We start from the raw sequence: 14008 nt of genomic DNA, 5'->3' as shown, positions 1-14008 counted from the left end.
TAATGAAGGATAGCCTAGAATAGCTAGAGCATTGTGCCGCCGCTGCCGGGCCGCGCGAGGGGGGGTGCGAGGCCCTCGCGAAGCGAGGGCCGAGCGCCCCCCCCCGCGCGGCCCGGCGTGGCGGCACGTGACCTTAGTGGAATGAACGGCTAAATTTCGGAAGAATGACATAAGGGGATGATATAAAGGATGACATAAGCCTTGCTAAAAGTCGGGCTCTTGTGGTCGTCCTCACGGGGGGCCCTCGGTTTATTTCGCGTGAGGTTCTTATGAGGCTGTTTGGGACCGTAAGCGGTGCTTTGCTTATGGCTCGTGCCAACCCTGACACATAAGTTGGCTGAATTGTGTCTCGATTGTGGGGCGATCTCCACTGTAATTTGGACAAATCACTGCCAACCTCAATATTGGTAAGCTTTTCCTTGTTTGTGGCCTTATGCTTATGAATTTGGCTTATTAGCTTACACGTTGAGGCTATTCCCAACCTTGTCGTCGCTATATACCTAAATCCACTAAATGCGCTATAACATATTCGCTAAATGCGCTATATTTACAGTGTATATACTCGCTGGAAATATTATTTTTAAGGGACCACTAAATGCGCTGTATTTTTCTCACTAAACATGCTATAACTATAGGGCATTTAGTGGATAAAGTCCTATAAGCGAGTCGATAAGCGCCTTTAGAGGTGCTTTTGAATTTTAGAAAATCTTCAGCGAATCTTTCGAAGTTTATTGGATGCATGAAAAAGTACTATGGAGCCTCTTATCAGCCAAATTTCAGTGGGGATAAGTTAATCAATACCTCACAAACACATTGCTGATACTTATGCTTATTCCCCGTAAGTTTTTCCATGCTTATGTTCCCAAACACCTTCTATATATAATCAGATGCTTAGACGTAACGAATAACCGGTACGGTACAACCCGAGGGTTTTACCTCTCTTTTTAGTGTTACCTCACAGACCTTTGTAGGCTTTGCTGCAATGGTCGGAAGATATACTTAATACGTAGATGTTACAGTAAATCGTAAACTGTATCTCATACATAGGACCAGCTGCAACGCTACAACGGGGTAGGAAGGGCTAGGCTAGACTAGATCCGCCATTTCGGGCCTGCTCGGACTTACGATATAGGTAAATGTGAATTGGGATTGTCTGAATAATACAGTGGATAATGGGTACTTATGCTGTACAGTGTTTCATACGGACGACCAGGAAGACTTTAATTTGGGCTTGACTCGAGGTTCATAACACAAAACACAAAACACAAATACGTCCTATATTCTCTGCGCATTTTGTCCCATTCTTTGACGGAACACACCTACCCAATATATTAGCAACAGCTCCTAGGAGTAAGCGGAGGGAATTGGTTGGATAAGACCCCGAGTCACAACTCCTGAAGGATCTCTCACACCCCGTCTGTGCCTCCGATACCACTTACTAGATGAATCGATGATGTGCGTCGAAGACCCATGTCAGACAAATGCACAACCCATGCTGAGTGGTATGTAAAGAGCCTAGCTATTGTTTCGATACTGCCGTAGCACATTTAGGGGGGGGGGGGGGCATAGGGAAATGTATGCCAATTCAACGTGCAGCCTAAAAGCCTAGAATAGGTATCTTTCTTTGTATCACTGTAGGTAGTCAGATCACTAGATGCAGGCCTAGCCGCTCGGAATCGGAACTTCGCCATAGTATGTAGTGCGAAAGACACTTCTCTTCTTATAGCCGCAATAGAACTAGCCATTGATATCTCACGCATGACTTTTTCTACCAAGGCGGAGCCGGTATTGACATCATGCTGTCACTAAGAAGCACGTATATGAGATATACGACGGCTTGATTCCGACAATCCATAGGAATAGCGCGAATCTAATCCGTGGCGCGGGAGGCTATGGACAGCATCCGGGATAAATTGTTTGTCTAACAGGTGTGATCGATGTGAAAATGCTGAAATTCTGACTCGAGATAGGGGATAAGGTGATACATGAAGGATCATTTACAACTACCCACGCTGCTGCACTGTAACCGTCTAGCGCAAGTTCTAGGGGTTCAAAGAATTCGGAGTGCTACCGAGGGGTATTTATCAAATTCAGCCTCATAAAAGAGAAAAGAATGGAATGCTCTGCAGGTCAAGGACGCGTGCGCGGGGAGCCCTGTAGAGGTATTAACGGATAAAGTGAGAGGGATATGTCTTGGTTAAATTCTCAGGTCAAGTCGACCTCGTCAAGTTTTGGTGATTATAGTGAGATCTTATATAATCAGCTGAATGTGATCCAATACAATGGCTATTCCATTGCTGACTTCAGAAACTAGCTTGCTAGCTTGATGAAATACTAGTGTAGATGTAGAACTGTTCCAAGAGATTCGTCCTACTCCGAGGATTCAAAGCCTGCATAACGAAAGAATCTTAGCCGAGATCATCGGTTCTTAGAGGCATTTTCGTAGTGGATTGGGTGATACAAGGATATTGTTAGTCGCCGTATTCGCCCAATATAAGATAGCGTGCACAGTGTAGCTCTGATTACCAAGCCTACATAAATGTACCTTTTTACATATGAGGTAGGTAGGTACCTATATGTACATTTGTATCAGTTGTATGCATGATATTGAACACCCAAAGAATAGACTGACCTCAAAAAAACATATGTTTAGTAGTTCGAGTACTTATCGCTTCCGCTTCTATATTTTATCGCATATAGCAATTTACACCGACTTCCTTTAATAAAGAAGGGCTACGGAAAGATAATACGATCACAATAATAATGTGCATAAATAGCTCGAACTAATGTATAAGTTAAAGTTACATAAAATTGCGCCAATGTCTTGGGGCTTTCCCCTGTTACCGCCGAGAAGATAGGGAGTATTCGCGGGTTTTGTAGGCTATTTGGGTAAGTGCATATGTAAATGCGTGCGTACACGCGACTTTGTACTACCTTCCAGCCCGTCTTTGCTTACAGTGCCGACACACAGTCTTCGGTGTACCTTAGAACCCCGGCCCTTCCGACGTAGCGATCAATCAAAAACTTCCATTGTTCCCTTCCCAATTCTGTCCTTAACGCCATCAACAACACGATTGCCCCCCAGTACCAAGTAAGGGAAGCCGGAGGACGAGCGATCACAACCCATTTCCCTAGATGCAAATCTTCCTCGACGAAAACATCGTGGCGATAATATCGACCGACGATTCACTTTCTTTCACTTTAGCGACCCCGACGCGATTGCAGCCAATTGCCCGAGTCTCCGCATTCAGCATTACTTAGCGCCTCAGGAATTCATACGCAAGACTCGTGGCCACGGAAGGCCAGTCTGGCGGACACGTCGGGTTGAACGGGCTCTGCCCGCAGCTCTCCCAAAATGCCGAAAGGTGATAATGACAAGGCGGTCAACAGATCGAGATGGGCTACTCGGAAACTCACTGTTAAGAGCAGTGGTCTTAAGAGGCTATCCCTCAAAGACAGGATACAACATAAGCGAACTGGCTCGATAGAGAAGAAACGTCATTCGGGCGGCAGTCAGTCTACGAGTGACGATCATGCTACATACGACAGCGCGTCTGCAACCGAGCAGAATGAACCAGGCGATTCGAAGAGTACCGTGTCTGCTGAGGAGGAAGATGATGGGGGGAGGATAGTGTACTTCAATCTGGCTTTGCCTGACGAGCTGAAAGATGATGAAGGCAACCCCATTCGTTCATATGCTCGAAACAAGATTCGGACGGCCAAGTATACACCGTTGTCTTTCATCCCTAAGAACCTATGGTTCCAATTCCACAACATTGCCAACATTTTCTTCCTTTTCATGGTGATTCTTATTGTAAGTGAAATAGATCATATGCGTTCGGGAGGGACGCTAACACTTAATTTTAATTGTTTAGATCTTTCCTATTTTCGGAGGTACTAATCCAGGACTTAATGCTGTACCTTTGATATTTATCCTTGCCGTGACGGCTATCAAGGACGCGATCGAAGATTATCGCAGGACGATTCTTGACAACGAATTAAATAACGCACCCGTGCACCGTCTTGTAGGGTGGAACAATGTCAATGTTACAGAAGATAATGTTTCGCTATGGCGGAGGATCAAGAAGGCTACTTCGAGATCTCTCGCAACGTTTTGGCGTGCGGTGAAGAGCTTATGGAAGAAGGACGAAACAAAGGGAATGTTGGAAAATTCATCAGATCCGCGTCCCTCTGTCGAAACCAAGGCGACGCGTCGCGATTCTACCATGCTATCTCCTCACACTGACAGAACGTCATTCATGTCTGCGTACGAAGACATTCAGATGACACCAGTCACGTCCCCTCTTCCTCCCCAGACGCCCAAGAAAGATTTAATGGAAATCCCGGAACGGCCGACATCTGAAAGATCGCATACTCCAAATGAGCCGGAGACGCTAGCTCGAATAAAAGGAGACCTTATCAACTACGATGTGAAACCTGGCCAGGCCCGGTTTCACAAAGATCACTGGAAAAATCTACAGGTTGGCGATTTTGTGCGACTTTATAATGATGATGAGCTTCCTGCAGATATCATCGTTCTTGCTACTTCCGATTCAGACGGTGCATGTTATGTGGAAACCAAGAATCTGGATGGAGAAACAAATTTGAAAGTTCGTCAAGCACTCCGTTGCGGACGAACTTTGAAGCATGCGAGGGACTGCGAGCGCGCCCAATTCTTTATCGAGAGCGAACCACCCCAACCTAACCTCTACAAGTATAATGGTGCCATCAAGTGGAAACAAATGATGGCAGATGGTCCCAGAGAAATGTCGGAGCCGATATCCATAGATAATATGCTCCTCAGAGGGTGCAACTTGAGGAATACTGAATGGGTTCTCGGCATCGTTATGTTTACAGGTCACGATACGAAAATCATGATGAATGCAGGTGTCACGCCAAGTAAACGTGCCCGCATCGCCCGGGAGCTAAATTTCAACGTTATCTGTAACTTCGGTATTCTCGGCGCATTGTGTCTTCTGTGTGCCATCGTCAATGGAGTCTCGTGGGGCAAAAGCGACGCTTCCACCGCTTGGTTTGACTACGGTTCCGTCGGTGGTACTCCTGGTATGACCGGGTTTATCACATTCTGGGCCGCGCTTATTGTCTTCCAAAACTTCGTTCCGATCTCTCTTTATATCTCACTCGAAATTGTGCGTACGCTGCAGGCTATCTTCATATATAGCGATGTTGAGATGTACTATGAGAAAATCGATTATCCATGTGTACCAAAATCATGGAACATATCCGATGATTTAGGTCAGATCGAATATATCTTCTCAGACAAGACAGGAACTCTCACCCAAAACGTCATGGAATTCAAAAAGGCTACTATCAATGGCCAGCCGTACGGAGAAGCGTATACTGAGGCCCAGGCAGGCATGCAGAAGCGTTTGGGTATTGATGTGGTAAAAGAAGCTGCCAGGGCCAGAGCACAGATCGCCGCCGGAAAAGCCCACGCGGTGGAAGGACTTCGAAAAATACACGACAATCCATATCTTCACGAAGAAGATATGACGTTCATTGCTCCGGATTTTGTTGATGATTTACGAGGCGAGTCCGGCGAGGAGCAAAAAGAAGCCAATGCGCACTTTATGCTCGCATTAGCACTTTGTCATACTGTTATAGCAGATCATATTCCCGGCGACCCTCCTAAGATTGAGTACAAAGCTCAATCGCCGGACGAAGCAGCACTCGTAGCAACTGCTCGTGATATGGGATTCACTGTTCTCGGACATACAGCGGACGGTATCAGAGTGAATGTTATGGGCGAAGAAATACACTACCAAATCCTCAACACAATCGAATTCAACTCCAGCCGAAAACGAATGAGCGCTATCGTGAAGATGCCCGATGGTCGTATCATTCTATTCTGCAAGGGTGCGGATAGTATCATATACTCACGCCTGAAGCGTGGTGAGCAAGCAGAGCTTCGGAAAACCACTGCTGAGCACCTTGAAATGTTTGCTCGAGAAGGTCTACGAACCCTATGCATAGCCGAGCGTGTACTTTCTGAGCAAGAATATCTCGAGTGGCGTAAGGAGCATGACAAGGCCTCCACCGCGATGCACGATCGAGAAGAGAAGTTAGAGGAAGTTGCCGACAAGATTGAGCAAGAATTAACTCTCCTGGGAGGAACGGCAATCGAAGATCGTCTTCAAGACGGTGTACCTGACGCGATCGAATTACTCGGCCGAGCAGGAATTAAGCTATGGGTACTCACCGGAGACAAAGTCGAAACTGCTATCAACATTGGTTTCTCGTGCAATCTACTGAATAACGACATGGAACTTATTAATCTTAAAGTGGAAGAGGATGAAACTGGTTCGACACCTGATGATCTGTTCGTAAACGAAATTGGACGAGAGCTAGACGCGAAGCTCAAGATGTTTGGTATCACCGGTGACGACGAAGACTTGGCCCGCGCCAGGAAGAATCACGAACCGCCAGCGCCAACCCACGCTCTTGTGATCGACGGATTCACTTTGAGGTGGGTGCTCGATGACAGCTTGAAGCAAAAGTTTCTCCTTCTCTGCAAGCAGTGTGCTTCTGTTCTGTGCTGTCGTGTCAGCCCTGCGCAGAAGGCTGCCGTTGTATCCATGGTCAAGAACGGTCTTGATGTTATGACGCTCTCCATCGGGGATGGTGCCAACGATGTCGCGATGATTCAAGAAGCGGACGTCGGTGTAGGTATCGCCGGTGTTGAAGGTCGCCAAGCCGTCATGTCTGCCGATTATGCCATTGGTCAGTTCCGGTTTCTCGAACGATTAGTTTTGATTCATGGCCGCTGGTCCTACAGGAGGATGGCGGAAGCAATCGCCAACTTCTTCTACAAGAACATGGTTTGGACCTTGTGTATTCTTTGGTTTCAGTGTTTCTGCAACTTCGACATCACATATGTCTTCGAGTACACTTATATCCTTCTGTTCAACCTTATCTTCACCTCCGTGCCCCCCATTGTCATTGGTGTCCTCGACCAGGATGTGTCCGATAAAGTCTCGTTAGCTGTTCCTCAGCTATATCGACGTGGCATTGAACGGCTTGAATGGACCCAGCACAAGTTTTGGTAATTATATCACCCTGTTTGATTATGTTTAACTGAATTTGCTAACAAGGGATAGGTTTTACATGTTGGATGGTTTATACCAAAGTGTAATATGCTTTTTCGTTCCATACTTAACCTTCGCATCTACCTCGGCCGTTACCGGAAATGGACTTGATGTGATGGATCGGTATCGATTCGGCGTCTACATTGCGCATCCGTGTATCATTACAATCAATCTTTACATCCTCATCAACACATACCGATGGGATTGGCTTACGCTCCTCATTATTGTTCTCAGCGACCTGGTTGTCTTCTTTTGGACCGGTGTTTATACATCGTCAACGTTTGCTGGTACGCTTTATGAGGGAGCTCCCCAGATTTACGGCGAAGTTTCGTTCTGGGCGGTTTTAATTGCGACTCCGATCCTTGCATTAGCTCCTCGGTATGCTATCAAGGCTTTGCGCAAAGTCTACTGGCCCCGAGATGTAGATATCATTCGGGAACAGGTTACCATAGGTAAATTCGATAATCTAGAAAAGGAGAGTTCAAGCGAGGTTCTAGTAAAATCGAGTTCTTCAGGATCATCACAGTCCTCTAGGCGCCGGCGACACCAGCAATTTGCAAGTGTGGATGAGGATTTAAAACCCATCTATCCACCTTCTGTTGCAACTCAGTCTATTGCCGGCCATAATTCTCGTAGCCAGAATGGCAGCGATGGCACTAATTACACTAGACACGAGCCATCGATTGATGTCCCTGTTGCTCAACCGGTTGATCCGCCTGCTGAACCTCCGGTACGCCCATCGCACGATCGGGTTCGTCCATCTTACGACCGTATGCGAGCCTCGATGGATCGAGTTAGGCAGAGTTACGAGATGTCCAACGAGTTTACTTCAGCTGCCATGTTGAGCAGATTTGAGTCGACTCGCTCCGGCGTTACGCAATCACAGGAGGGTAATGGGATTGTCAGCAGAATAAGAAACCGGACCCGGGGTAAATCCTTTAAGTCCGCATTTATTCACCATAAAGACAACCATATCCACGAGCATGAATAAAGAACACTCACGACGGCCCCCGCGACAATTCTTGGAAGATGGTGTGATGTTCGGGTTTTGGCTTCTTTTATTCCATTCGATGTGATATCCGGAGCACTAGGTGCTCAAGTACGATCTCGGACGAACTATTCACGATACCGCTATGGTTTCCTAGCTAGGCCACCGAATCAAACATTCCAAATGGTCTTTTCCTTTTTCTTTTTGCTCGTGTCCATTTACAACGGCGTCGGCGTTTCTAGGGTGCATGGAGTCTGTGGGAGGACTTATATGATGAGATGACGATGTTGGTCAGAAGGTTGAAGGTTCTAGTTTCTTGCATCATAGACTTTCTTCTCAAGTCGAGGCTGCACAACACGTGTCATCGCCAGTCCCTTTCGAGGGAGACCCCTACTATATCTCGAATTACTATTATTACAGAGGAGAGTTGGTGCCTCGTCGTTTTTCTTTTCTTGCGTTCCGTTTTCTTTTCTTCACTTGAATTTTTCCCCATAGGCGACAGGCTGGTGACAAGGCGTTCTACCAAAAGACTAAGGCAGGATTTGACACCTGGATGTGATAGCATACCGTGCGCGCAGCAAGCAAGCAAGCAAGCTAGAAAGCTAGAAAGCAAAGAGAAGGAGAAGTTACGGGATTCTTAAGGCATGGTGGGCTTCCGCCGCCTGTGTATATAAGATGATGGATAAATGCGACGAGTAGAGCATCGGTGGCGTGTGGACGAGTAGATACATATAATCGGCCAGAATTGGTACTTTCAAGATAAAGACGTCACTTTCAGTTTATTCATTTCTAGTTTAATGTGCGGCCGAAATCTTATACCTGTTATTGTTAGATGAGGCTTGCCGGTCTTGAAATTTAAGATATTTAAGGGGAATGAATACATGTGGAAAGTATGACTTAATACAAGGTTACCTGAACTAGTCTATTAACGATGTCTTCAATATAAAATCTGTGATCTGTGACTGTTATTGCTGAAATAAGTGGCTAGTAAGAACGTGTATATAAGTTATGCTTCCTCATATAGCCCATATGCCGTCCTTTTTACCAGTTACCATCTCAATACACGCCCATTATAATATCCTCGACGACCGTAACCCTTAGGTAAATTATAATAGGAGAATAATGGAAATGTGATTGGTCTGCTCAATACATATCGCAAGGTCAAGTCCGTCACAAATATAAGATCACCAGAGGTTCGTAGTCAATTATCAAGGTCGAGGGGGGCCCTCTCTTCTATATTTTCTCGATGTCAGCCTTAACTCGCTCGTTCTGAACCCTTTGACCACGACGCAACGTACTAGGAATTCGGCGTTTCTTGCAGCAGTATGCCCAGCTGAAGAGCTTCGTAACTGCTTGTTTCAGCGCGAGGAGTATTCTTTCGCGTCTTCGTAGCGGTATGGCGATAGCTTGTAGTGGGGGATCCATTTTGGTGTAAATTAAGCATTAATGGACTCTTTCTTTCGGATATGGTGTGGTGAGAACTGTTGGCTTGGGGGGGCATCTTGCTTATTTTAATAGGCGGCCCTCCCGCTTTGACGGTATCATGAGAAGCGTAGGGTGAACCTTGTTTGGGAAATTTATACTAAGTATCCTATCAGGTATTGGCCGCCAGATAGTAGTCTGTGTCCTATAGTCGATGGTATAGACATGCTGACATTAATGGGTTAGCCGAAAGCAAAACTCAAACGATACTGTATGTCATAGTTCAAAAGGCCAACTAAATATTCTCCGGTTGAATTCTTTACCTGGGTATAAGTCAATGCTTTATACATTAATGTGTCTCTAGTCCGTTCGCTTCGTCGTGACTATGTTGCGTGGTCATAGTGCGTCCACGCTCGAACTGATATTTGGTAAGGAGTATTCAATAGTCAAGTGAGCCAGCCTCTTAGATATCACCCCACGCTATGACATCGTAGGACGGGGCGTTTGACTCATATAGAAACTTTTTTCCCCCGGATTTATGTCTAGAGTTTAATGCACATAAGATATAGTACCTAAGGTATAGTTCTATAATGAGGTGCTCGCAACAGTGTCTTAAATACTTTCAGGGCCTATACCTAGGTAGGTAGGTACCTAAGGTAGCATTATGTGAGAGGCCTGGAATCAATGATGGTAAAATGCGAAGAGTGATGCTAATTGTAGATTACCATGCCAGCCCTTCCACGTAGATTACCCCACAGAACAAGTGTATGCACCTGGCCACTAAAATTACTAGTAAAATGACATGGCCACTTTCTGCCTCATAACTTTCTCAGAACACGGCCGATACATACTAATTTTGACGTCAAAAGGATTATATTGATGATATTCCTGATGATGTAATTGATGTAATTGATTTAATTGATTTAATTGATGTATAGAGATCGTGGGAATGTTTCCTAGGTCACCTGACCAGGTCCGCCAGGCCTGGCCGACTATTTGCCTACCTATCTATTTCTTGTCACTCTTTAATATCTTGACCAAAATACGGTATTATTATATGATTGTGGTATCACTAGATTAGTCTTCTTAAGCTGATTCGATTTATATAAGTAACTACTATTGAATATGCTGTTGTGGCCGAGGAATATAAGATATATATTGCTATTTGTAGATTAGTTGGCTTTATTCGTAGATTACATGCCACTATTTACAGATTACATTCCCTTATTTATAGATTACTTTTACAATAACTTGATTGCATGCGGTAGCATTCTAATAAAATTAATACTAATCAATTCGTCTCAGTCATAAGACTTTTAATATATAAAAATATATCAATATATCTATTAGTATTGTTGACAAATTTAGACCTTCTGTAAGATTGATGAGGCAGAAGGTGGCCATGTCATTTTACTATTAATTTTGGTGGCCAGGTGCATACACTTGTTCTGTGGGGTAATCTACGTGGAAGGGCTGGCATGGTAATCTACAATTAGCATCACTCAATGCGAATAATTAGGCATTGTTATTATTTATCTGATTATGACAATAATAGAATAACTAACCGAAGATGAAAGTGTTATAGAAAGGCCTACACTCATCTAAAATTCTAAACAGCGTTATGCGCCCATGAACCAGCATTAAAAGATTAAATCTAGCCGTGCCCTCCCAGCCCCCAGCCCCCCGAGGATGAGATAACCCATAGGCCACACTTTAAAAGGAAGAATAATAATAGGTGGCAATGTCCCGAAATCAGCTACTAGTTGTAAAGCGACTGTAGAGGGGACAGCAAGGTACTGAGTAACTATTAGAGATTAGTAAATGGGAGCCTGAACATGAACATAGGTAAGAATAGACATACCCAGCGTTCCAAGTCCTTTTCATTCTCTCTAAGCTCTTCGTATCGTGAATCCATAAGTTCTGATTACGCCAGATGTTAGTTTTCTTAAACAACTTATGTAGTAAAACTATTGCCTGAGGGAATACAATCTTACCTGCTGTCCGATAGAGGAGGACGTCCTGGATATCGACATCATACTCTAGGCCGTCTAGGTACGCTTTCGCCTTTAGCTCGTCTTCGACGTAGCTGATATTCTTACGGATCTGGCTAATTTAGAATCTGACCACTGGTGGAGTTTAGCTCTGTTGTTTCCCAGATGTACCTAGTCTTCAGAGAAGCTAGCGAACCTACTGTCTTTCCTATAATTATCTTTACTATTTTCAAATTTCATGGCGCATTCGTGGATCTCCTTGCGGAATCGATCCATGTCTTCGTTCTCGTTCTCGTCTAGCTTGCCTGTGGAACCACCTTTGCCGGCTTTCTCTGGTGGGATACCCATCTGTGGTCACTAACACGAGAAAGGAGCGCTTGAGTGGAGTACCCGCACCAACGTCCTTGTAGATGAAGGGGTCAAGGACGTTCTCCCTCAACTTTGTACCGATCGGTGTCCAGTCCTCGGGATAAAAGCTTTGGATTCTCTGTTCAACCTGGTACTTAGTGAGGCCATTAGCATCAGGGGTTTGTTTATTGATGAACCGAGGGTGACAGACTCTGTTAAGAGGGTCTATCCGGCTAGCGATGCTGCTAATTCGTTTGACAAGTTCAATCTGGGCGCGCCATCTATCTCCCTTCCCTTGACCATTCTCTACGCTGCACATTGACCCGCTATCGTCTGATATACATTTAGTTCAAGCCGTTTTTTTCGGATGGAATTAACTCTCACCGCGATATAGAATTGGTTGATACAATGCTAATTTGGCAAGACCGTCGACCTGAGAAGGAGAGTTCAAAGGATTCTTCGGATCATTCTTGAGTTCGAATGCCTTTTTAGCCACATCTGTAAGATAGGGATCGTTGGGAGGGAAGAACTTTTCGAGGCCGCCCCTTTTACATTTTATTAGCGATAGTAACAGCTTATTCTTTGGTAAAGACACATTTGTATACTAAAATGTTGGGAAGATGTCGCACAATATATAAGGCGTAATTGCTGTACAGCGATTACGGCGTCGTTTTTCGTGTTTGACAGAAGAATACTTGGAAATTTCACGAATATTAGACTTATTTACTTTTGACTACATTATTCAGGTTATTTTTGAAATCCTCTACTCTCTGGTGTTCTGCGATATCCTATGCCAAGTCTCGAATTAGTAGCCAAAGGATAATAATATACCTGGATTGACATTCTCACCTCTCCTGGTGCTGGGTTAGACCCTGAAAGTTTGTAATAAGTCCTAGATGCAGCATCGGAGATGACTATAAGGGGGCTCCAAATGTCAAAGTAGGCGAGAACCTTCAGTACCTCCTCGTTAATGTAGGTTATGAGCCCCCCTTTACGGAGGCTGCAGCTTGTCAGCTATGCCTTTTGCAGTTTGGCCACTGGCATTCTTCTTTTCTTTCGAATCCCCTGCTCTCACAAGAAGCTTGACGGCCGCGGCATCTCCCTTCCGGACGGCGGCCATCAATAGGTCTCGTTCCCGAAAGATGCGGGCCCCGCTGCATCGAAACTGCTAGGTTCTTGGCAAGAAGAAGCTGTATCATTCTGGCCCACTGCTTTGGCGTTCTTCCATCTTGAGTCTTCGTGTCTGGGTTCGCGCCATTATCTAATAGGAGCTTCACAGTGGAAGAATTTCCCTTCCGTATAACTGCCAATGGGGTGGGGCCCGACGCCGGGTCTGGCCTATTGATAATTGATGGGCCACCTTTGAGGTACTCGGCAAGCTTGATCTTGTCCAGAGCTGGTGGAGTAGCTCCTGCATCGATCTAGAGAGGCACGTTGCGCGAGTCACTGTGATATCGAATGAAAAGCTAACTAAATCTATAGATTCTAAGTGTAGGAATAGTGCTGTGGAGCGCATATGCATTCATGCGAGGGAATGGAGTCGGGTATTTCTATGATATACGCCTTACGAATATCATTACGAATCTTCAGTGAGACGATTGGAGAAGACGTCGGATATACATCTGCCGTCGGTCATTTGAACCTGGTAGCTGTCGATCTGGCTGAGCTCGACAATATCGGCGTTCCTTTGCTGGTTGACTTTTTTGTAACCGAGAATGTCTGCGGCTTGCTGAGATCGAGAAGCTGTATCTATCGGTGATGGCGTCCCTGCACAGTGAGCTAAGTGGTCGTAAATAACAAGCTGACATGCAAATGTATGTCCGATATGCAAGACGAAAAAAGCAGAATTCAACAGAGACATGTATGAGGAGAAAATAAATTCGAGAGGGAAGAAAGTGGTACCTTCAATTGACTATGTAGCATTAAGGGACTGCATAAGCGTATCTATGTATTGCGAATCTACGATTGCCAAGGTGCCAAGGTTTATAGCCTCATCTGGAATATCCAATTTAGGACTAGTGTTCAGCTACTCACAATTCATATGTTGTTTTAATTATATTCACCAAGCTGCTGACCGATGGGGACCCCGACTTGAGCTAATGCAGCAGAGATGAATGACCAATCATTTCTCATTCGCAATCCACATTCGGCAC

General features: G+C 45.1%; 2 protein-coding genes across 2 annotated transcripts; one reads left to right on the top strand and one right to left on the bottom strand.

The window, feature by feature from the left end:
• Positions 1 to 3241: 3241 nt before the first annotated feature.
• On the top strand, positions 3242 to 8235 carry F4817DRAFT_165099 (phospholipid-translocating P-type ATPase). Its single transcript, XM_049298145.1, has 3 exons — positions 3242 to 3814; positions 3876 to 7063; positions 7119 to 8235. The coding sequence occupies exons 1-3, from the start codon at positions 3356 to 3358 to the stop codon at positions 8095 to 8097; spliced, it is 4626 nt and encodes a 1541-aa protein (XP_049157609.1). The 5' UTR covers positions 3242 to 3355; the 3' UTR covers positions 8098 to 8235.
• A 3040-nt stretch (positions 8236 to 11275) lies between these two features.
• F4817DRAFT_359830 (uncharacterized protein) lies at positions 11276 to 13716 on the bottom strand (the record flags this gene model as incomplete). Its single annotated transcript, XM_049306209.1, has 10 exons — positions 11276 to 11320; positions 11378 to 11436; positions 11511 to 11623; positions 11704 to 11839; positions 11898 to 12188; positions 12240 to 12429; positions 12593 to 12643; positions 12705 to 12869; positions 13022 to 13276; positions 13498 to 13716. The coding sequence occupies 10 exons, from the start codon at positions 13714 to 13716 to the stop codon at positions 11276 to 11278; spliced, it is 1524 nt and encodes a 507-aa protein (XP_049157608.1).
• Positions 13717 to 14008: the final 292 nt, after the last annotated feature.

Source organism: Daldinia loculata, assembly GCF_022478755.1.
Source record: "Daldinia loculata strain CBS 113971 unplaced genomic scaffold F4817scaffold_36, whole genome shotgun sequence".
Classification (NCBI taxonomy): Eukaryota; Fungi; Ascomycota; class Sordariomycetes; order Xylariales; family Hypoxylaceae; genus Daldinia; species Daldinia loculata.
The sequence above is the reverse complement of the archived record's forward strand: the minus strand, read 5'-3'. Positions and strand labels throughout refer to the sequence as shown.

Bases quoted from the DNA above. Each gene is read 5' to 3' on its own strand.
- F4817DRAFT_165099 (XM_049298145.1), top strand. From the start codon at position 3,356: ATGCCGAAAGGTGATAATGACAAGGCGGTCAACAGATCGAGATGGGCT. The intron at 3,815-3,875 runs GTAAGTGAAATA...TTAATTGTTTAG, and splicing joins TTTTCATGGTGATTCTTATT to ATCTTTCCTATTTTCGGAGG. The intron at 7,064-7,118 runs GTAATTATATCA...AACAAGGGATAG, and splicing joins TGGACCCAGCACAAGTTTTG to GTTTTACATGTTGGATGGTT.